The 24,752-nt window shown below is 36.4% G+C and overlaps 1 protein-coding gene across 3 annotated transcripts in view; it reads right to left on the reverse strand.

Moving 5' to 3' along the window:
• Ocrl (Oculocerebrorenal syndrome of Lowe) overlaps positions 1–24,752 on the reverse strand; it is a 120,723-nt gene that overhangs the window by 40,561 nt on the left and 55,410 nt on the right. For all 3 annotated transcript variants that reach the window (XM_072523109.1, XM_072523107.1, XM_072523108.1), the window contains one exon: positions 18,912–19,059. In XM_072523109.1, the coding sequence (XP_072379210.1) occupies positions 18,912–19,059 (148 nt within the window). The remainder of the gene's footprint in view (positions 1–18,911; positions 19,060–24,752) is intronic.

A 24,752-nucleotide genomic window follows, 5' to 3' on the forward strand; every position in this document is an offset into this window, starting at 1 on the left:
TTATTAGTCATTGTATTGTTATCGCTACATGTTTTCTGTTGTTCCATTTCACGCGGAGATTCCTTACACGATTGTTAGATAATTGTTAAAAGTATTAAGGACGTTGGCATTTTATACAGTATGATAAAGATGTTTATTTGTCTATGTCTATTTTTGCACATATTACTATCTTTATATGGCATAATATAATACAAAACTCTATAGGGTTAATAACGATCAATGAAATTTGGATTCATTTTAATTTTTTTTAATGTATTGTTTTTGAAATTATTTATATATATTTTTAGAAGGAAGAATTTGCATTAACAATAATTGTAATATCTGCCTGTATAATAAATTATTCTATTTTAACAGCACAGAGAATTTTAAAAATTAAGACAAAATTATATGCCTCTTAGAGAACTTAGAGAAGCAAAATACCTAGGAGTCATAATGGATCAAGGACTAACCTTCACGCAACATGTGGACCAAACCATCCAAAAAACAACCACAGCCAGAGCAGCAATAAGAGGACTCATAGGTAGAAAAAGCAAATTAAGACTAAAAACGAAAATAAGACTGATTAACAGCATCATACTTCCAACAATAACATATGCATCTCTCGCATGGGGACACATAAGTAAATCAAACAAAAAGAGGATACAAGCAGCACATAATAACAGCCTCAGAGAAGCGGTAACTAACCCCCATACGTTTCTGAACGTTTCTTGTTCAGAGAACTAAAACAAGTAAAGGTGACAGACACGATGGAACAAAAAGCCAGAACAAAGTTTGCTAAGCTAGAGAACCACCCAAGTCAGATACTTCGAGAGATAATAAGATATTGTTACGATAAATTCTGACCCAAAACCGTAAATATATTTATTACTAATATTTTCATTCATTCACGTATTTTTTAGGTAATGCCTACCTGACACACGATGGGTCCCCCTTTGTAATAAAAACAACAATTCGAACCTTCTGGAGACAAGCCGATTTAACCATACCGGTTCTGAGAACAATTCGCCGCTCTGTCTAGAAGGCCTTTCAGCAAAACAGCGGTCTATGTTCGATGTGTTTCGAGAAACAACTGTTTTCATTCTCGAATAACAGGACTTTATATTTATAGAGGAATTTTGGTTATGGAGGGACAGTTAATAAAGAAGATTCGCGCTCGCGATATTGTTGTTACGCTCGCCTACTAATAAATTATGTATGTTTAGTGATAAATAAACTAATATCAGTTATTGTGCTTTTTAATAAATTAAGATAAGAACCTTTAGAACAAGACATTATAAATTAAATAGACATTGAAATAAAATCATAACAGTGGTGCAGAAGTGTGATATAAAATAAATTGTGAAAATGGCTACGATTTATGAGCTGACAGTGACTAATTTAAGAAGACATATTGAAGACAGAGAATTAGCTTCTACCGGAAAAAAGGCTGAGTTAGTCCAACGACTAAAGAACGCTTTGCTAGAAGAAGGACTAGATCCAGAGACTTATATATTTGAAGATGCTGTCCTCTTGTCGATTTCGAAAGTTTCTGGTGATGTAGCCAAAGTTTCCGGTGACATCGCATCATTAGAGAACAAAGTTTCTGGCGATATTTCGAAAGTTTCCGGCGACATCGCTTCTTTAGAAAGCAAAGTTTCTAACGAGATTTCTTCTCTGGAAAGCAAAGTTTCTGCTAACATCTCTAAAGTCACTTCTGAGATGTCTGCTCTTGACGATAGAGTGTCTTCGTTAAAAAACCAAGTTGCTGCCGATATGTTGGCCTTCGAAGAAAAGATATGGAAAGAGATGGAAAGGAAGATGGAGGAAACAGGGACAGCAGAGAGACGAAACAATCCAATTAGAGTAGAGATAAAAGAAGACGAGACGAAATGTAAGTTGGAAACACGGCCGAAATTTGAAGGAAGTGGAAGTTCTGTGCATGTCAAAGTCCCAACTTTCGACGGAAAATCGTCATGGAACAACTACATGAAACAGTTCGAATCAGCTGCAAGAGCGAATGGATGGTCTGAAAAAGAAAAGGCTGTAAACCTGACTATCGCTCTTCGAGGAGATGCCTTAGATGTGCTTCAGACCATAGCCGTAGAGGAGACCGATGATTTCGAACAACTGAAGAAGAGGTTAAATATGCGATATGGCCACGAACATTTGGAGCATGTATATCAGTCGCAGCTTAAAAATCGTAGACAGAAGAAAGATGAGGCTCTTCAAGAATATGAAGTAGATATTGCCAGATTAGTACGATATGCTTATCCAACAGCTCCCGAAGACATGATGGAAAAGTTGGCCGTTCAAACGTTTATTGATGGTCTTCGTGATCATGAAATGCAGAGAACACTACGATTAGCTCGTCACAAGACGCTGGTTGATGTCTTATCCGCCGCCCTCGAATATGAATCAGCTACGCAGGCCTCTGGCGGTTACAGTAAAGTTAGGACTGTAAAAGAGGAAGAAGATGAAGATAAACTTGACCAGCTCGTTAATATGATAAAAAGCATGACATACAAGAAAACGAAGACCATCAGATGCTGGAATTGTGGCGAAATAGGACACGTACGAAGCTCCTGTAAGCACCCTAGGTACGACGCAAATCAAGAAACTCACCATCAGGAAAACTAGAACGGGTCAGCCTTAGGGGGGCAGCTTCGACCCAGAACTTTTCCAAAGACCCTCTCATACTAATAGCTTCTTTGAAATGTCGTGAAGATAGTGTATATGTAGATGGAGACATAAATGGTAAAAAGCATACGTTGTTGGTGGATACCGGAGCGACCAGAACCATTATACGCCCGACAGTTATAAACAGCCGAAAGAAACTGTTACCAACGAGGTTACGACTTCGGACCGCTACAGGTGAAAATGCCAACATTCATGGAGAAATCCAGGTACAATTGGGAATTGGGGCAGAAAAGTTTGTCCATACTGTTATAGTTGCTGACATCGAAGAGGATGTTATATTAGGAATGGACGTAATGAATATGCATGGATTCCAATTGGATTTTAAGAATAAGGTAATCAAAGTTGGCAACGAGGAGGTATTTCTCCATCCACATAATGACAACACTGTGCAAGCAGCCATTACAGAAGATACAGCCGTGCCTGCGAGAAGCGAAACGACCATAGTAGCGCGACTACAGGGAATTGTAGACGAAGGGAGACCTGTTATGATGGAGCCTTGGAACCACGACGATGAGGTTGGCCGTGGAATCATAATTGGAAAGGAATTGGTGACTTTGGCTAAAGAAATTCCTGTGAGACTTATCAATGTCAACGACTACCCAGTGACCATAAAGAAAGAGACAAAAGTAGGAACTTGTGTACCTGTGACATCCATAATTCGTCAGGCGACAACATCTGATAATTCCAACGACAAATTCGACCAAATGGTTGCAGTTGCAGGACAGTCTCTAAATCAGATGGAGAAAAGGAAATTAAGGGAATTTCTTCGGCAGTATCGTGATATTTTCGTACCGAAAGGAGGAAAGACGGGAAGAACTACCGTTGTTAAGCATAAAATTGATACTGGTAATGCTAAGCCAATTCGTCAAACAGCTCGACGATTACCACAGGCGAAGAGAGAGGAAGCTGAAACGATTGTTCAGGAAATGAAGAAAGACGGGGTGATAGAACCTTCTACGAGTCCATGGGTCTCTCCGGTGGTCCTGGTTAAGAAGAAAGACGGAACGACGAGGTTCTGTGTGGATTACCGTTTGCTGAACAACGTTACCAAGAAAGATAGTTATCCTCTGCCTCGGATCGATGACACATTGGACACATTGGCTGGAAGTAAATTGTTAGATTTGAAGTCTGGATACTGGCAGGTAGAAATGGACCCAGTCGATAAAGAAAAGACAGCCTTCACCACAGGATCTGGATTGTGGCAATTCAACGTTATGCCATTTGGACTTTGTAATGCTCCTGCGACATTTGAGAGGCTTATGGAAAATGTGTTGAGAGGGTTATCTTGGAAAACATGCCTGGTTTATTTAGATGACATAATCGTCTTGGGGGAGACATTCGAAGATCATTTGAGGAATTTAGAAAACGTTTTTAATCGACTTAAAGCTGCCCAATTGATGCTAAACCCCAAGAAGTGCCAGCTATTTCAAGGTAAAGTCAATTATCTGGGTCATATAGTCAGTAAAGAAGGAGTGGCCGTGGATAAGGGAAAAATCGATTCCATTAAGGAATGGCCAAAACCAACTGACAAACATCAAGTGAGAAGTTTTCTTGGATTATGTACTTACTACCGGAGGTTTATTAAGAAGTTTGCAGATATCGCTAAGCCATTAACGCGACTTACAGAGGAAGCAAGAGAATACCGCTGGGATATAGACTGCCAAAATGCCTTTGAAACGTTGAAAAAGCATTTAATAACAGCACCAATTTTGGGGTATCCACTGCCAGAAGGAGAGTTCATCTTAGATACGGATGCAAGTAACGTGGGAATTGGAGGAGTGCTGTCTCAGATTCAAGGAGGACAGGAACGAGTCCTCGGATATTTTAGTAAAGTCCTTTCAAAACCTGAGCGGAATTATTGCGTCACGAGAAGAGAACTTCTAGCAGTAGTTAAATCAGTAGAGCACTTCTACCAATACCTCTATGGCAGACAGTTTCTAATCCGAACCGACCATGCCGCCCTTAAGTGGTTGATGCAGTTTAAGAATCCAGAGGGTCAGATAGCCAGGTGGATCGAACGACTCCAAGAATACGATTTTAAGATTGAGCACCGGGCCGGAGTTAGCCACAGAAACGCTGATTCTCTTTCCAGAAGGCCATGCCCAGCAGAGTGTTCCCACTGCAACAAAACGGAATCCAAGGAAGCAGCAGTGCTAAGAACGACGATTGTCAACGACGACTGGACGCCTACTAAGATAAGGGAAGAACAAGAGAGAGATCCAGTTATACAGAAAATCCGAAAATGGAAAGAGGAAAACCGTCGACCACCTTGGCAGGAAATATCAAACCTATGCTCAGTAGTTAAGACGTATTGGGCCCAGTGGGACTCATTTATCATCGAAGATGGCTTGCTCAAACGAGTCCTGGAAAATGATGACGGTTCAGAGAAGAGAAGACAGTTGGTGATCCCAAAGAGCAGAATAGCCGAAGTACTTCGTCAGTTACACGACAGTCCATCGGGAGGGCATTTTGGTGTAAGGAAAACCCTTCAGCGAATTCGGGAACGGTTTTATTGGATGAACAGTTCCGACGATGTAGAAGACTGGTGTAAGAAATGTACTATTTGTGCCACGAGTAACGGGCCTTACCGAAAAAGGAGAGCTCCTATGAGACAATATAATGTTGGAAGCCCGTTTGAAAGAATAGCTTTGGACATCGCTGGGCCATTTCCAGAAAGTGAAAAGGGAGGCAAGTACATGCTGGTAGTAATGGATTACTTCACTAAGTGGGTCGAGATTTACGCACTTCCAGACCAGAAGGCCGCCACCGTTGCAGATAAGTTGATCCAAGAATATATCAGCCGATTTGGAGTGCCTTTGGAGATCCATAGTGACCAAGGCAGGAACTTCGAAAGCGATCTATTCCAAGGAATATGTGATAGACTAGGCATGAAGAAAACAAGAACTACCGCGTATCATCCGCAATCGGATGGTATGGTAGAACGAATGAATAGGACAGTTGGCAAGTATTTGACAAAGATGGTGTCCGATCATCAGCGAGACTGGGACCAATACCTTCCGTTCTTCACAATGGCCTACAGATCTGCTGTTAACGAATCAACAGGCCAGACACCAGCCAAAGTCCTATTCGGACGCGAAATGCGACTACCTTGTGATCTAGAGTTTGGGTGTCGACCTGGAGAAGATGTAGCAGGTGAAGATTATGTGATCGAATTACGAAGAAGAATGGACGATGTACATGAGTTGGTCCGTTCCCACCTTCAGATCGCTAGCGACCGAATGAAGAAACGGTACGATACACAAGCCGAAAAGGGTTGCTTTAAGAAGAACGACAAAGTCTGGCTGTATAATCCCAAGAAGCGGAAAGGTTGTTCTCCCAAATTGCAGCAGTTTTGGGAAGGTCCATACCTCATCATGGAGAAGATCAACGATGTCATCTACCGAATAAACAAGATTCCGAGGGGAAAGCCGATGATAGTACACCATAACCGGCTGGCGTCTTTCGAAGGTGACCACGAAGTAGATGAAGAAGTGGAAGTAAACCAAGTCCAAGACGTGTCTGACCTCACGTTTGAGGAATTCATGGGTGCCTATGGAGGTACCGGTAAAGCAAGACATGGTGTTACCACTGAAGAAAAGCAAGATCTACTCGCGCTCCCCGATGACTACTCGCTGGCCCTTACCATCCCGGCCAGTATCAAAGACGCACCAGGGTTGGCATCCGTCTTTCGAAGGAAGTTTGGTCGAGTTGCAGAACTGCAATGCCAGGTGCCAGCTCCCGGTAAAACCTTGAAACTCCAAGATGCATCACGTTACCTTTTCTACCTGGTAACAAAAGACACTGCCCGTGACCAACCTACCTACCGAGATGTATGGGAAGCCTTACTTCAATTGAGAGAGCACGTACTAGAGTCCGACGTGCAAAAGTTAGCCATGCCAAAGTTGGAGTGCCGCCAATTAGATTGGAGGGTTATCCGAAATATGGTGGAAGAGATCTTTAAAGACACCGAAGTCCAGGTGTTAGTCTGTTGCAATCCGCATAGTTACTGGTGCGGAGAGAAAACCGTCCCTTGTCATTTTTATACAACTGGAAGTTGTAAAAGAGGGTCCAGTTGCCGATACCAGCATACCGTTCCGGTTCCAGTCCTGACAAGGTTCCAGGAGGAACAATCTTTTAAGAGGGGGGCAATGTTACGATAAATTCTGACCCAAAACCGTAAATATATTTATTACTAATATTTTCATTCATTCACGTATTTTTTAGGTAATGCCTACCTGACACACGATGGGTCCCCCTTTGTAATAAAAACAACAATTCGAACCTTCTGGAGACAAGCCGATTTAACCATACCGGTTCTGAGAACAATTCGCCGCTCTGTCTAGAAGGCCTTTCAGCAAAACAGCGGTCTATGTTCGATGTGTTTCGAGAAACAACTGTTTTCATTCTCGAATAACAGGACTTTATATTTATAGAGGAATTTTGGTTATGGAGGGACAGTTAATAAAGAAGATTCGCGCTCGCGATATTGTTGTTACGCTCGCCTACTAATAAATTATGTATGTTTAGTGATAAATAAACTAATATCAGTTATTGTGCTTTTTAATAAATTAAGATAAGAACCTTTAGAACAAGACATTATAAATTAAATAGACATTGAAATAAAATCATAACAATATGATGCGCTCCATCGATGGAAGCACAAAAGACCAAAACAGCTAATCCTGGCCAACATATAAAGTCTAGAAACTCGTAGCTCTCTCAACAGAAGACAACCCAGCACATAGCAGCAGCAATTTTTATAAGATTAATGATATTACTTTTCAGACATCTCTCAAAAAAAAATACAAAAAACTAAAAAACAAACGGCTTCGACCATTAAAAAAAATTACAAAACTACTAACAAAAAGGCGCAAGCCACCAAAAAAATAACAAAAAACCCTAAACCCGGGCACGAGAGGCCCACATCCTCGAGCGCCAAGTCGCCGAACTGGGCGTAGCCCGCAGCAGAGACTTGGGACCCGAGCAAGCAATTTCAGAATCGATGATGAGTCTCCAGAGATAGCAGGAAAAGAGCGCCTTATGCTAACCTGCTTTGATCGGGATAGGATATCGTGTTGGAGTTCTTGTACTCAGGACTTCCACACGACAAGCACATTGCTGATAGTTGTGTCCCCATCGCGCATCAGAGTGCTATAGGGGGAAAGGGATGGTCTGGAGCATTGGGGCACGGTGGAGTGACTCCTGAGTACAAGAGTTAATCCTCCTCGCCCCAATGAATTGTAACACCCTAGTGTCATTTTTAAGGTGTGTACAAGTCTCACAAGTTGCGTTAAATTAAATTGCTTGCTTGCCAATAAAAATGGGTCAAATGGGAATTTAATTGATAAGTAATATTAATTTTTTAATATTGGGTGAGCCTGTCACGTTAGGGAATATCAAGAGAGATAAATGAAATGCTAAAAATGGAAGAAAGCAAAATACAAATAACAGTATTAGCAAAACAAATTAATGTAGAAAGAAAAAAGCAAAAATATCCGAAACTATCGCGATGATAAAACTACTCCTTGGTCAAAGAAACCATAGAGCGAAAGAAGGAGTAGAAATAATAGTAACAAAGAAGGTAGACAAAAGAATGTTGGAATTCAAACCTATATCATTGAGAATAATCTACAATAAAATAAAAATGGAAGGGGAAAGTCATATAGTGCAAATATACAGGGTGTTTGGTAGGTCGATGGAAATTTTTTATGGTATACTAGGGGACGCCATTTGCAAATTTTTTTGCTAATAATGTATCGCTCAAACTGTTAAGGTTTCCGAAATAAAGTTAAATTTGTTAATATTCGAAAATAAGGCTGCTAGTTTATTTTATTTCTAAAAATAATTATCTAGGCGAGATACTTCCCTGACATACAAAATGCCTTACGTATTACTTGCTCAGATTGCAAAAACCCTTCGTTGAATCTTAATGCATTGTTAAAATAACCTTCATTAATGAAACGGGTAAGAAAGGTAAAACACAACAACGATACATCATGCTTTTTGCAACATTTATTATGCCTTTTTAAGTATGTACATAAACTTTAGAAAACAGTCATTGTTCTTCAAAACGAGAACCACCATTCCTAATGCACGCTCTTTCCCTGCGTCGTATTTATGATGTGGTTACTTTTAACATCAGTTCTGCCCTTATAATGTCAGCTGCTTCGATAAACCTTTCCATTAAATGAGCTCTAGTTCGGATTGGAACCACACACCAGATGTGGTAGTCACACGGTGTTAAATCTGGCGATCTAGCAGGCCACAAAACCGGTCCAGTTCGTCCAATCCACCTATTGGGATAGTGATTGTTGAACCAAGCCGTAACAGCACGTGCACAATGTGCAGGGCATCCATCATGTTCGTACACCATTCTTCGTCTGAGGGCGAGGAGTAAATCTTCTAAGAGTGGTGGTAATTCATTCTCTAGAAAGTCTAAGTACACTTGACTATTTAACCTGCCTGGCAAAAAGTAAGGTCCTATTAACTTTCGTCCGATAACTACTACCCAAACGTTGACACTAAATTTTTGCTGAAAAGTAACAGTAATGCAGGTTGTGAAAATTTGTTATTACTTCTCTATTAAAACTGGATTCATCAGTCCATAAAATACTTTTAAGAAAATTACCATCGTTGATGTCTGCATCTAACAAAAAGCGGCAAAAATTTACCCTTCTAATTGGATCACCGTCTTGAAGACCTTGCAGAGGCGTGTAATGATAAGGGTAGCGTCCATTGTTGTGCACTACCGACCAGACCAGACCAAAATTTAGTCATCTACACCAGGACCGTAACGTCCAGGATTAATACCGGAAACAGGTTTGTTAACACTACCAGTTTCACTAATTCGTCGATATGTCTTAATAAAGACACTTACATGTGGAAGTCGCCGGTTAGGGTAACAACGCTGATATTCTCGACGTGCTGCAGATGCATTGTCAGTCATTCCAGTCATACAGAAACAGAATGTCTGCGTACTCTGCAAAAAACTCACAAGAAACTCCAAACACACTTCGGATGTCAAACAGTAAAACGCACCTTTCATACGCATACAATAACCATGTTTATAAACCAAAATAAACCACTTTATAGCAGGTAGATTGTTTGTTCGCATAGCAGGTAGATTGTTTTTTGTTTGTTATGCGTTCGGAGAATGAGGATAGCTGATGGAAATTTTATGCGAGGAGGTTTTAGGTTTTTTAAGAAATTTTAGGTTTACATTTTTATTCCATTCGTAAAACAGGGAGGTAGTACGCCTAGATAATTTTTAAACGTGAAATAGATGGTTGTCGAATATTGACAAATTTAACTTTATTTCGGAAACCTTAACAGTTTGAGCGATATACATTATTAGCAAAAAATTTTTGCAAATGGCGTCCCCTATTATCCCTTAAAAAATTTCCATCGACCTACCAAACACCCTGTATACAGCATCAGAGAGAACGGAGGAATACTACGACAAACCATAGTCCAGGATATAAAAAATGAAATCAGTCATTAGCGTGATCACCCCTACCAGGAAGCTTGTCAGAAGCGGAGAAAGGATGCGTATATGGTCAGTACATATTTAGTTTTTTCATAGTTATAAGTACATTGAGTGTTAGAAATATACAGGTGCCTTTGTGTTTAACGATTTATTGCTTTTGTTAAATATTATTTAATTCAATAAAGTATAAATGTGAAAAGTTCTCGCAAAAAGTTAGGACTTAAAGCTAAAAAAATAGTGTCTAATGTGTATGAGTATTTGAGAAAAACATTGTTTCATACGGAGGCAATAAGTTGTAAAAGTATGACAGGAGTATCGTCATCCACTGTTTACAGGATTGTCCGTCAAAAACAACGCTTATGTGAAGTTTAGGTCCCACAGACACATCTACCAGGTCGAAAACCAATTCAATTCAACGAACATAATAATTCAGAAATAAGACGTACAGTTCATTATTTTTATTTTAATAAGGAAATTCCTACTCTAGACAAAATTTTTTCTGTAATAAAAACTAATGAGGTAATTCCACAAATGAATCGTCAAACATTGCGTAAGCAGTTACAAAAAATGGAATATTGCAATCGTTCATTTAGCTGCTGATTCAGCTGTTGATTCATTTGTTGTCTTTATTGTGATGCGTAATCACATTTCTACCATAGTTTCAGGAAATTGATTAATTCATCTATTAAATAGACTAATTCGGTTATTTTGACACTCAAGAGTATTACTTTTTTCTCAAAAATAAATTCGAATCTTGATAATAGCCTTTGATTTTGTTTACTGATAAATACGTATGACCGATTGCGGGGGATTGTATTTGTAACAATACGTTTCATGTAATGAAAACTCGATAAATAACTTCTTCCAAATAAACAAGTTTTGGCATGTCTTTAGAAGTCATTATATACATATAAACCAAAAGATCATCTGTGGTTGCTAGTAGCCTTTCTATTGATAGACTAAATAATTGAATATCCTTTTGAAATAAATAGAATATACTAATTACATTATTTTACATCTTTAGGTATATAGGCGACTCCTGCTCATCCGTGAGTGGATTATACGCGACTCTTTAGAAACCGTTTTTAATGCGAATGAAAACTTATTTTATAAACTAGATCTAATGTATTATTTTTATTATTGTAAGCAGAAATATAATATTCTATTGTTACAATGTAAAGTGACCAGCAAGGAAACATATTTTCTTAAGCACAGTAATAATCGAATTCATAATTTTCAAGAATGCATGATTGAAACGTGATTCCAGCTACGTTTGACCAGTTACGACGCGTGACTTTGGATGACTAATTTCATTTTTTGTTTGCTAGACTTAACAAATAAGAAGAAAAGTCATAGACGAAAAGTAAGAAGAGAGTTTGAAGAAGTCCAGTGAATCACTAGAGACTACAGAATATTTTTGGAACAAAGTAAGAAATTTAATTGGAAGAAAAAGAGGAGTAAGAGATAACAATAACCGAATAAAGACACACATAACAGAAATACTACAGGTATGGAGAGAATATTATGAAAAATATATGGGCCAAAAAGAAAATAAAGAAACAGATAGAGGGAACCATATAACAGATGGCTACAAATGAAAACCAAATGGAAGAAATAAGAACCAATAACAGGAATAATAGGCAGTGGAGTAGATATAATCGAGTTCGAAATGATACAGTGGATAGAAAAAGAAGAAAAGGGAAATACATAGCATATATATTACTGTCAGTAGTCTAAAAAACATCAAGAAAATTAATACAAGTTAGTAGAAGTACCTAAACCGAGTGGTAGGAGGAATGGGAGGCAGCTTATCACAGAATTTCGGATAAACAAGGGAATACAGCATTCAGTTAGTCGAAGCACACTTATATTCGTAATAACTATGAATAAATTATGCATTTACACATATAAAAAGAAGAACAGAGAACTTAAAGACAACAATAGGTTAATGATATATAACACCAGTTAATATTGAACAATTACTGTGAGCAGAAGACGTGGACAACCCTTGAAACGTTTAAAGACTAATTTGTGTATGGACAGAGGAAACGGAACAAATTAAGTTAGGAATAAACATTAACAAATGCAAGACTATGTAAATGGATATCACGAGCAGTAGATAGCAGATGCAACACTAGTATTCTGTAGAAGACAAAAACTAGAGGGTGGTGACATCTTACGAGTACCATAACTGCAACAGAAACAACTGCGGCAAATATACTAAGTGACATAGAAATCCGAACACCCAGTTTAAATGATTTTATTTTAATAAAATTTTGTATAAGTATTTAATGAAGCATAATAAGTAAATGATTAAAATTTCAAAATGATTGCATTGCTTTAAAGCCCTTTTACCTTTAATAATGTGTGGATGTGCCCCGATGTGTTACGCATTCTCCAACGCGCCTAGGCATGCTTCTGATCAGGTGGTCAATGTCCTCTTGTGGTATCTCATTTCAGGCATCCACCAACTCCTCTCAAAGTGCTTGTAGAGTCTGAGGAGGTCGTTGCAAATTGAGCAATCTTCTACCCATCATATCCCACACGTGCTCAATTGGGGATACGTCGGGAGATCTTGGTGGCCATGCTAACAATGTGACATCATTATGTTGAAAGAAGTATATTGTGACTCTTGCAACATGTGGTCGGGCATTATCTTGTTGGAAAGTTGGATTTACCAGGGTGTCAAGATAGGGTAAAAGGTGGGGTTCTAGAACTTCTTGGATATAACGCTGCACGTTCATGTTACCTCTGATAAAGATTAAAGGTGACCTGGAACCATAAGCTATAGCACCTCAAACCATAACTCCAACAGTGTGATGAACATGTCTTTCAACAAAAAACTGTGGATTCCTCCTTTCACCACGTCGCCTTCTAACCCTCGCTCGACCATCGTGCATGCCTAAACAAAATCGAGACTCGTCACTAAAGACAATACTGTTCCATTCCTGATTCCAGAGTGACCGTTCTCTGCACCACTAAAGGCGATTACGGCGGTGTTCTGGAGTTAAAGGGAGGACTCAGTGTGGTCGGTATGAAAACAGGCCAAAACTTCTCATTCGTCGGTAAACACTTCGCATGCCAATAGGTCTTCCGTGTTCTGCAAACCATTCATTTTCAATGGAGCTGGTAGTGGAGAAACAGTCTCTTAAGGCCAATAATCTTAGGCGACAATCTTCACGGTCTATAGTTCTACGGCGGCACCCAGTGCCCCTTGATCTTTGTGTACAGCCTTCTTGAAGCCATGCCTGACAACACCTAACCATGGTGTCTACACTTCTTTGCACTCTAACTGTAACTTCCCGAAAAGAAAGTCCAGCTTTCCGAAGTCCCATTATACGGCCCCTATCAAACTCCCTAAGTTGACGAAATCGTACAGGTCTCCGTACTCTAGGCATCGTAACCAATCGTAAAGAATGTCAAGAACCACAATCCGCCAAATTTGGATCATTACTGCGGCTGAAATATTCATTTTTAGATTGTTAGTGAATTTAAAAACAAAAAGTATAAAAACCGGAATCTCCAACTGATAAGGCTAAAAACTTTATCACTTGTTTTTTTCAGTAAGATAAATAAATTACACCAAATTTTATTGAAATAAAATCATTTAAACTGGGTGTTCGGATTTCTATGTCACCTAGTATACCTGAAACGACGAAGCTAAATAGGGAAAAAAACGAAAATATCAGAAACGAGTTAAAACATGCACCAATAAAGAAAAGACAGAAAAAAAATTGCACTTGTATGGACACATAACAAGAATGGGCGAGAATAGATCAGGGAAGAAGAAGAAGGGGTATACGTACAAAGGCGTGGATCTAGAAAATTGGAATTAAGCGGGGAGGAAACATTACAAAAGATGAAGGGAATGGCAAGAGACCGGAAAGCGTGGAAGTAAAAGAAATGGAGGGACGTCAGCAACATGCGACGCTATTATATGTCATAAGGAATGTGGCAAGAATATCACGTGAGCATGTCGTACATCACAACATTTCAAACCACAACTACACTGAGACCTATCCTTTTCAAAACCAAACCCAACAACACACAGGAGATATCAAAGAATTTCATTTATAAGATACCTTATGAATGCAACAACTGTTATCTAGTAGACACGTTAAGACGGCTAAGTGTAGGGATAAATGAGTATTAATCATACATCAAAAACAGAGACTTTGACAGATCCCAGTAATGCAAACATGTCTGGGAAAGTAAGCATAGAGTACAATGGAAAGGTGCATCAATTATCATGAAAAAAACAAACAGCAAAAATGGGAAAATCAAAGAAACACCCCTCTTCTTCTTCTTTTTATGTAGATATGACCCTTCCTGTTTTTCAATGTGCCTCCAGTTATTTGTCGTTCCATCGTTTTCATGGTCTTCCTACTGATCGTCTTCATGTTGGGGTACCGTCTCTTGCCGTTTTTACTACTCTATTTGTTGCCATTCGGCTTATATTATCGTACTATTCTACTCTTCTATTTCTCACTCAGTCCTTGATGTTCTCCATCTTGCATCTACGTCGTATATATGTACTTCTAGCTCTGCCCCATAGTGTTTTACCATCAATTTAAAGTGTTTTCATCCCTGCTATTTCTAACATCCTTTTTGTTCTCTCTGTATCCGGTCATGTTTTTGCAGAGTATGTCATTATTGGACTGATGACTGTTTTGTAAATTCTGCCTTTCATTTCTTTTCCGATATTTTTATTTCTCCATATTGTTTAATTCAGGCAATCTGAGGCTCTGTTTGCTCTATTCACTTAATGTTCCACTTCTGTTTCGAGCTTTCCTTATCTAGCTAATATAATGCCTAGATATTTAAACTCCATCACTTGTTCTATTATCTGATCTTCCAGCTGCAATTTACATCTTAGTAAATTTGCTTTCATAACCATGCATTTGGTATCCTTTTTTAGTTCTTACTTTTTTATTATTTCATCCATAATCAGGTTGAACAATAGAGGACTCAGGGAATCTTCCTGTCTTATCCCATTGCCAACTTCAATAGGGTCAGTTAGTTCTTCTTCTACTTTCACTTTTATTGTGTTGTTTTGGTAGATATTTTTAATCCTTTTGATTATTCCGAGAGGTATCTCTCTTGCGCACAATAAGTGGATAACGTCCTTTAATTTCACCTTGTCAAATGCCTTCTTAAGGTCCACAAAACATAGGTATGCCGGTTTGTTGTATTCTAATGATTTCTTTTGCACTTGCCTCATTATAAATATATCGTCGGTGCATGATCTTCCCGACCTAAAACCTTGTTGTTCTTCTGTTAGTGTTATTTCATTCATTCAGTTGTTAATAAATGAATTCCTCTGTAATTTTCCGGGTCCGATTTGTCCTTTGATGCTTGATCTCCATTCTTGAGGAGTTTTATATTTTTTGGATTAGTTTTAATAGTTGTTTGTTCAGATCTGGTCCTCCCAACTTTAGGAGTTCGTTCGGTATTCTGTCTTCTCCTAGCGATTTTCTATTGTTTTTTAATTTTCTTAATGCTTCCTTTACCCCTTCCTCCTCAATATTTATTTTTTCGTTTATCGCCACCTATGGTGTTGGTGGTGTTAGCAAATAGGGATCGAGACTTTGTCCTCTGATCATTCTCTATATTTATTTTTGTGTTCCGTACAAGTCGGTTCCATTTGCTTTGAGAAGCTCTGCCAGTGTCCCCTTTCGTTCATCTCTTTTTTTGTCCTCTGATCGTTCTCCATATTTTTTTTTGTATTCCGTACAAGTCATCTGTTTTGAGAAGATCTGCCAGTGTTTACTTTTTATTTGACTAATTAAAGTATTCGTTTCATTTCTGATTCGTTTATAGTGGTTATATGCCTGTTGTATTTGTTGTGTTCTATATTGTAAAACAGCTTTTTTCTTTTCGACACATTTTGTCTTCACTTCATCTCTAAACCATGGCATCATACTACCATAGCAGACCTCATATTACTAAATGAAAAAACATGTGTAGCAAACTTAGAAATAGAATGTAGCGGGCTCTGGTTACCAATATAACAAAAGAAGTCAGCAATAAGAATATACCAACATTAATGAGTTAATAAAAGGTCGGAGACACATCATCTATCATTAACTGCATAAGAAAGATCAGAATTTTCAAGATCTAGGCCACGTAAGTCAACTGTCAAATTGGTTGCCATAAAGCGCCAATTGATAAACATTTACAGGTTAATATAATAATTTCTTAATTTATAATTTTTTTTTGAAAACGTTTTCCGTATTAATTGCTGACTGTAATACTAATTACAGTTAATTGTGGTTTAATCCCCTATAAATATAATATTTAACATGCCACGAGAAAACAGTTTCAGAACCTCATTATTACAGTTACAAAATGCATATATTATTTATACTATACTTAAAAGTAAAATAACATATAATAGTCGCCAGTCAAGGTCAAGATATGTGTCAATAAAAGCCCTCAATGTTTCTTCTTATTCCGCAGTCTCTTAAAGGTTGGCAATTGTAGTTTTGGAAATTGCAGCACGAAAGATTCCTGCACATGAGCGGTCAAACCACCTCCCCGGATCCTTTAACCATGAGGTCTGGAGTCTTCCTACTGCCCTTTTACTCTATATTTTAGTAGCTAATATCTTTCAGCTCTTATATATGGCCTAAGTAGTATATTGTTTTTACTGTGATTGTGTTAAACAGCTCAATTTGTTTACTCATGCATTTAATAGCAAGTTTTAAGTTTAAATTGAGTTTTTTGGGTTATACTCACTGTTGATATTAGCTACCAGATATTTTATGGAGTTATTGGTTCTTTTTTTTAAACGTCTTTAAAACTAGTATTTTGGTTTTGGATACGTTTAGATGTAAGCCAACCATTTCGCTATAATGGAATTTATTATCTTTGGAGCTCTGGTAGGTTCCGTTGACCTCACACCACCTTATGTCTCATTCAATGCTTCCTAAATATAAATTCCGAGTGCAGATTAAATAGAATTGGCAAAAGGACACAGACCTGTCTCACTTCTCGTGTCCATTCTTTGTCAACCATTGTCCATCCACTCCTGAATGTAGGTCTCCCCAATTGCTTCCATATTTCTCGATGCCTCGAATGCTTTTTGAAAATCCACAAACGCCAAATGAATTGGAACGTTATACTCGGTACTCCTCGTGTATTCCGTATATATTCCGATTACGTTTCTTCTATTTCGAGTGTTGCCGTTTGGTGTCAGAGGAGTTCTGTGATACGAGTCCGTTAGATCTTAGAATTTCGATCATCTTTTGCAATCGAATGCCTTTCGATAGTCTACAAAACATAAGTATATATCTACATCCATGTCTCTGCATCGTTGTGTAAGTACGTTTAAAGATCAAAGAGCTTGGCGCGTTCTCATCTCGCGTATCCATTTCTAAATCTGAACTGTGTGTTATCCATCTGATATTCGTATTTCCTGAAAATTCTTGTGAGGATATCTGAGGAAAGTTTTAAGGATATGAGACATAAGACTTATTAATCGGTAGTCATCGGTTTGTGAGGGATTAGGTTTTTTTGGTGGTGTACGAATGTTAATTTTAACTATTGTGATGGTTATAACCAAAAAGCTGTTTTTTCTTCTTCTTCATGTACCATGTCCTTGTCAGAACGTTGGTTACCATCATAGCTATCCTAATTTTATTCAATACCAACCTAAATAGCATGCTTGTATCAATACCATAAAAATATCTTACATAATATTTTGTAGCAATATATATCTGGGACTTCTTAATGCTTTTTTAACCTCAGTAGTCTTGCTGAAACGTTATAATATTGTAGAGTTTCGAATCTTTTCCATCCAAGAAACTTTTAAGATTTTTCTATAGGACCACATTTCGAAAGAAAAAGCAAGAAACTTTTAAGATTTTTCTATAGCACCACACGTTGTTTTTTTGGCTATAATAATACTCTCAATATTTAAAAAAAATCTTTTTTAAAAACGATTTCCGGAGTAGAAATCTAAACGTCAAACAACAATTATAAAATTTATATACAAAAAATCAATCAATTACAATCAGTTGTGGCTTAATCCCATATAAACATACTATTTAACTCAGATATGCCACAAGAAAACAGTTTCAGAACCTCTTTCAACATTCTAATAGTATTTTACCTGAGTAAATCTTATTTCATAAGGGATGTTTAAGCCTTAGAAGGGAGGCTAAGACCTTAACCTAAGGGAGGCTTATATTCGACGATGAATGGGCAACTATTGATGATGATATATCTAATTGAAGAGGGGTGTCATCAAGTCTAGACTTTTGTTTTCGTTTTCTGCAATTAATTGTATTTCAAAGATGATTTTGTCGGAACCGTAGCTTGTCCGTTTTTTTTGTGTTTTTATTACATGAACAACTTCTTACGTAGTTATTTCTGGACCTTTTTTGTTTAATCATTTCGAGCGCGTTCTTCAAATTCGGCTATTTTATACCATACTACCATACCTATAGTACTTATACTATACTTATACTTATATAAGGTACCCAAAGGAAATGTACGTACAACTTGATAATTATCGAAAGAACTGTTAAAAAAGGTTTGGAATCAATTATTTCCAAAATGCCAACAATTAAACTAGTGCAGAGTGTCTCAATGTTAATATGAATTGAATAGTATATAATAAGTAAAATAAGAGTATGCAGCTACACACGCAAAATATTTAAAAACAAACATCAGTACAATATTAATAAATAACTATAAATATCAAGTTTTTTGTTAATTTTGTCAGTAGAAAACAAACATTACTTACCAAAAGGACATTTCCCCTCTCTTTTTGTTGATTCAATTGATCAGCTCTTAAAAGTGTTGGCATTTCATTCCTTATCAATAACGTTTTGACTTGTGTGGTAGTCAAATCTGTTATACGGTAATTGAGATCTCCTAACCAATACACCTGCCTAAAACAAAAGTATTGTTAGACATTTATAAACTAACATAGCTGAAGTGAATGAGTTATCTTTAAAATATTAATGAACTTTATAGATGTGGTATTTATGAAATTTAACTTTGAACATCTATGAAGAACAAATAGATATTAAGGACTTGGTAAAGTCTCTAAGAAACTGTGAGGCAGGACGACTATTTTTAGTGCTGCAAAAAAATTGCTTCATTGGTTGCGCAATAAGAATTACACGGAATCATAGAGTTGATGAAAAATTCCAACGGAATTATTACCAGCAAGTCTAGCTTAATAGAATTTTGACATAGGAGTGAAATAATTACAGAAATCAGCTAGAAGTGCACAAAAAGACGGTACCAGAAATCATGCATGCGAAGGGAAACTAAGCATTAAGCATGAACTTAATTTATAATGAATAATAATTTGAAGTGAAGATCCAATTCTTGCCGATTACATGTAAATACACTAACTATGTACAAGACAACAGTTAAGAGGATACTTTTTGAGCGTTAATATGTATTTTTATATGGTTTCTTGACATATTTATGTTAATTTTCTATTGTTTCTCTTTGAGATTACATAATTCTGAATAATCCATAACTCGTATGCGATATACGTGCATTTGACTTAATCTGGAAGTAAAGTTTCTTCTTTTCTAGTTGTGTGACGTTTCTAGTTATCGATCGATTGAAATAATTTTGCCTAGCATATTCGCTATTATGGCTTTATTAATAGCAGCTCTAAATAATGATGTAATCGATTTTCCATAACATTATCTTAAGTTTTAAAGCCTGATGTTCTTCGTCTGATTCAGACTATCTTCTTTTTTGTATACAATAAATTTCCTTACATATTAGATTATAAATAATCATTATGATAACAAACATTTCTCGCTTAAATCTAAATATTGTTATTTTTTACGGGATTTTTTTAATATAGCTTTTATGACTTTATTGACTTTTTTGAAATTTCTTTCATTGCAAAGTATATGTAACAAGAATAATTATATTCAGCACAGGGAATGTGGTAAACAACATTAATTTTAATGGGGGACAAAAGTCCCTGAATCCTGATAGTTTTAGCGTTTTTATTGCTAACTTAACTGGTGTATTTCCAAATATTTTAATAAGTTTGTCTGTAACTTGAGGGAAGTATGGTAAGGAAGAATAATGAGATGTTGACGAAGTCAAAGGAGTTCCATATGTTGTAGTTATTTAAAAGTTTTCGACAAGAATACTTCTAGGTAAAAGTAGAGATTCCCTTCGATTAGCCGCATGTGATAACCTGTGTAACCTAAAACTGAGAACTTGGATGAGGTTGATTTTATATTTAAATGGATGACAAGAATGGTAGTCGAGAAACCTATTGGAAGCCATAGGTTTTCTGTACCAACTTGTAGTCAAGGTGTTATCTGCCCTCCTAAAGACACGCATATCCAGAAACTGTATGCTCATAGTGGTAGAATCTTGTAATCCACAAGTAAATTGTAAATGAGAATCAAAATCGTTGAACACTGACAGGGTGACTCATGTCCTGTCCAGTGGTAATGCTAAGATTAGATCATCCACATAGCGCTTAATACAAGGGATTTGAATATACAATAACAGTAATCGGTCAGCAATTAAGTCATCAAGAACAAAATTAACTAGAATAGGAGAAATCGAGGAACCCAGGTGTTCGAAATAGACACAAAAGATAAATCTCCCATAGGAAATTGGAGCATGGGTAGTTCCCGAAAGAGTAATGAGCTTAGCACCTAGGGGGCAGATTTATGAAGATAAAATAGATAATTTGCTTTGAATCAAGACGAAAAAGTTACTTTGTATGTAGAATTTTATTATAACTGGATTATATTAAATTGTAACTGTTAAACTCTACTTCTTCAAGCCCATAAGAACTAAATATTTAAGTCACCATATTTAAATGTATCAAATTTAATTAATATTTATACATAAAAGTTATAATGTACATGATACGATTTCTCAGTATCATACTTTATCTCCCTGTAGATATTTCTCTCCGTCAATGTAAAGGTCAACAATGTTTTTATTACAAACACAAAACCATGCATCTTCCTTTTGCGTGTAATTAACTTTACGTGTCATCATAAAAGCTAACATGAATAATTAATAAATTTATTTTGCACAAAAATATATTATAATATAAAATCTATGGCATGAATAATGTGGCATAATAAAGCAACATAATATACAGACTAAAATTTTTTAAGGAATATTTTGGATATAATTATTTTGCTTATAAGTGGTGATAAAAATATTTATTATGGTGAAAAACAGTTCAGCTCAACAAAAATGTAAAACAGAAAAATATTCACAATATTGATCCAAATTTTTTTTTGAATAACTTATTTACATTACTGTTCCAAAGTTATTTTCTTGTGGCATCTTCATGCAATTACTATCTTTGTTGGGAATAAGACCCAATTTGAGTTTAAAATAAGTTTATTTTTGACGTTTTGATTTCCCCTTCGGAAATCGTTCTCAAAATACAAAACATTAATAAAAAACAACTTTTGAAAAATTCTTCTAATTCTATTGTATCTGACTCATTCATATTAATAATTCAGACATATATTATACATTTTGCAATAGACGACTTTAAAATGGTGTTGCCAATATCGTTTAGTTGCGTTCCTGAATGATGACAGTAAACTTCTACTGTTAGCGATTCCATAATAACTCATGAGGAAAAAATTTGGAAAAAACCTCATGATACTATCCCGACATGGTATTTGGTCTTATATTTAGTTTATTCTCAATTAAAACCAAACCTTGATGATTTTATATTGTACATACGAACATGCTTATTTCGACGAAGCCCATATAACAGTTGCATCTCGAGAGGATGACGTGTGTTCGGGAATGTTCGGATGTATCGACCTGGTGAGAGATCGAGAAGTCAATACAAGCGAAAATAGAGGTGGACTATTCCAGATTATTCTAGTACATAATACCTTGTACATATAAGCAGCGCTGATATTAGTTTAGTTTAGTTGATAAGATATTATCGTACTGAAAACTTATAAATAAATATATTTACATAAATTAAAACCACTCATTCTATTGGTAAAACGCTACAATATGAATGCATGTTATTGACTTACTAATAGTGGTATTTTTTTTATTGATTTCATCTTTTCAAATTCAAATTTCAAATTCTTTATTTTCTTTCTGACAAACATAGTTTGTATAGAATTAGTCATAAATATACATTGCTAAAAACTAAACACTAAACTAGACTAAACAAGACATGAAATGAATTTAAAAGCTAAATGAAATACAGCTGATATCTAAGATCTAAAAAATTCTTCGACTGTATAAAACACTTTTTCACATAAAAATTGCCTAAGATTCCTCTTAAATACATTTATTGAACTGGTGGTTGTTACAACTGTCGGCAAATGATTAAACGCCTGTGGCCCCTATACCCTGGGCGATTTAAATTTAATGTTACCTTTTGAAAATGGTATATAAAGTTTTGAAAAACAACAAACTTGAATATAGCAACACTCAATGTAAGGTCCTTAAACAGAGATGAAAAAATCTATGAGCTAGAAGAAGAAATAAAGGACCTAAAGTGGGACATAATTGGTCTCGCAGAGGTAAAAAGGAAAGGCGAGGAGCGCATAACATTGCAATCAGGTAACATCTTGTATTACAAAGGGCACAAAGAACAAAGTCTAAACGGCGTAGGATTTCTGGTTTCTAAGAAACATGCTAATAAAATAGAACAATATGTGGGAATCTCAGAAAGAATTGCAATGATTGTGATGAATATAAACGAGAAAATCACCCTAAAAATCATTCAAGTGTACGCCCCAACTTCAACACACCCCGATGAAGAGATAGATGAGTTCTACGAGAAAATAATAGAAACCAACACGAACTATCACAGCACTTATACACTTATAATAGGAGATTTCAACGCTAAGATTGGAAAACGACTAGAAGAAAGCGAAAACTATATTGGTGAATTCGGCTATGGTGTTAGAAATGAGAGAGGAGAAACCCTGGTTAACTTCCTACATAGCAACAAATATTTCGTAATGAACACATTTTATAAGAAAAAACCGCAAAGAAAGTGGACGTGGTTATCACCAGACGGAAAAACAAGGAACGAAATCGATTACATCGTAACAAGAAAGGTATCGTAGAAGATGTAACAGTAATAAATAATGTCTCTCTGGGTAGTGATCACAGAATGGTTAGAGCTAAACCAAGGATTAAGTATAGCAAACGTAGAATTAACTTTAATAACACGATACAAATAGACACAGAAAAGCTAAAAGTCGATAAAGAAAAATATGCTAGCAAATTAAAAACCGCCCAAGCACTAATAAAATTAACTCAGTTATAACAAAAGAACTATTGAATGCTCGCTCAGAAGTAGCAACCCGCCATAACAACAAAAAATCCAAAATAAGTGCAGAATCGAAGAATATGCTGAAATAACGAAAAGAGCTCCTGTCACTAAACAAAAGAAATACCACAGAATACAAAGAACTTAATCGAGCCATACGAAAACAGATAAAAGACGATATTAAAAAACATCAACAAGAACATGTAGAAAGAGTGATAGAGAAAAATCGAAGTCTGAAATATACCAAACCGAAATTAGGAAAGAAAAATATTATAACTATGAAAAATCAACAAGGCCAACTAGAAACAAGCAAAGCTCAGATATCAAACATAGTTGAAAACTTCTATACTGAGTTATACCGCTCAAGAAACGATCCCCCTGACTCTTCAAAGCAAAATCTGAAAAGACAAATAACAAACGTAAATTCTGAAGTAATGCCCGAAATAAGCGAAGTAGAAATAGAAAATGCAATTAAAGAATTGAAAAGAAATAAAGCACCGGGTAGTGATGGAATTCTGGCAGAAATGTTGAAAGAAGGCGGAGAAGAAGTCATCAGGTACCTAAAAATACTTTTTAATAAATGCCTATTTGAAGGAAACATACCAAAGGAATGGAATACTGCTAACACAATATTAATACACAAAAAAGGGGACAATACAGATCTGAAAAATTATCGTCCAATCTCACTACTATCACAACTTTATAAAACATTCACAAAGATAATTACAAATAGATTGACAACAAAGTTCGATGTATATCAACCAGTAGAGCCAACCGGATTTAGAAAAGGGTTCAGTACATGTGACCATCTTCACACACTAAAGGTCCTAATAGAAAAAGTTAACGAATACAATTTACCAATCTGTTTAGCATTTATAGACTACGAGAAAGGTTTTGACAGCATAGAATTATGGGCTATTGAGGAAGCACTGGTTAACAGCAGAATAGATTCTAGATATAGGATATTAATCATAATATATATCAACACGCTGAAATGGTAGTCACGATGGATAACGGAATGAAAACGAGGCCAATAAAAATCAACCGAGGAGTAAGACAGGGAGACACCATATTTCCAAAACTATTTACTGCCGCACTTGAAGACATCTTTAAATCACTAAATTGGGAAACGAAGGGACTATGGATAAACGGAAAATATTTAAACCATCTAAGATATGCAGATGACGTAGTACTAATAACCGACAGCTGGAAAGAACTGAAGACGATGATCGATGAGCTTCATACGGAATCCATAAAAAAAGGACTGAAAATGAATCTGAGTAAAACTAAGCTAATGTCGAATAAAGATGA

The sequence above is a fragment of the Diabrotica undecimpunctata genome, chromosome 2, assembly GCF_040954645.1.
Source record: "Diabrotica undecimpunctata isolate CICGRU chromosome 2, icDiaUnde3, whole genome shotgun sequence".
Lineage (NCBI taxonomy): Eukaryota > Metazoa > Arthropoda > Insecta > Coleoptera > Chrysomelidae > Diabrotica > Diabrotica undecimpunctata.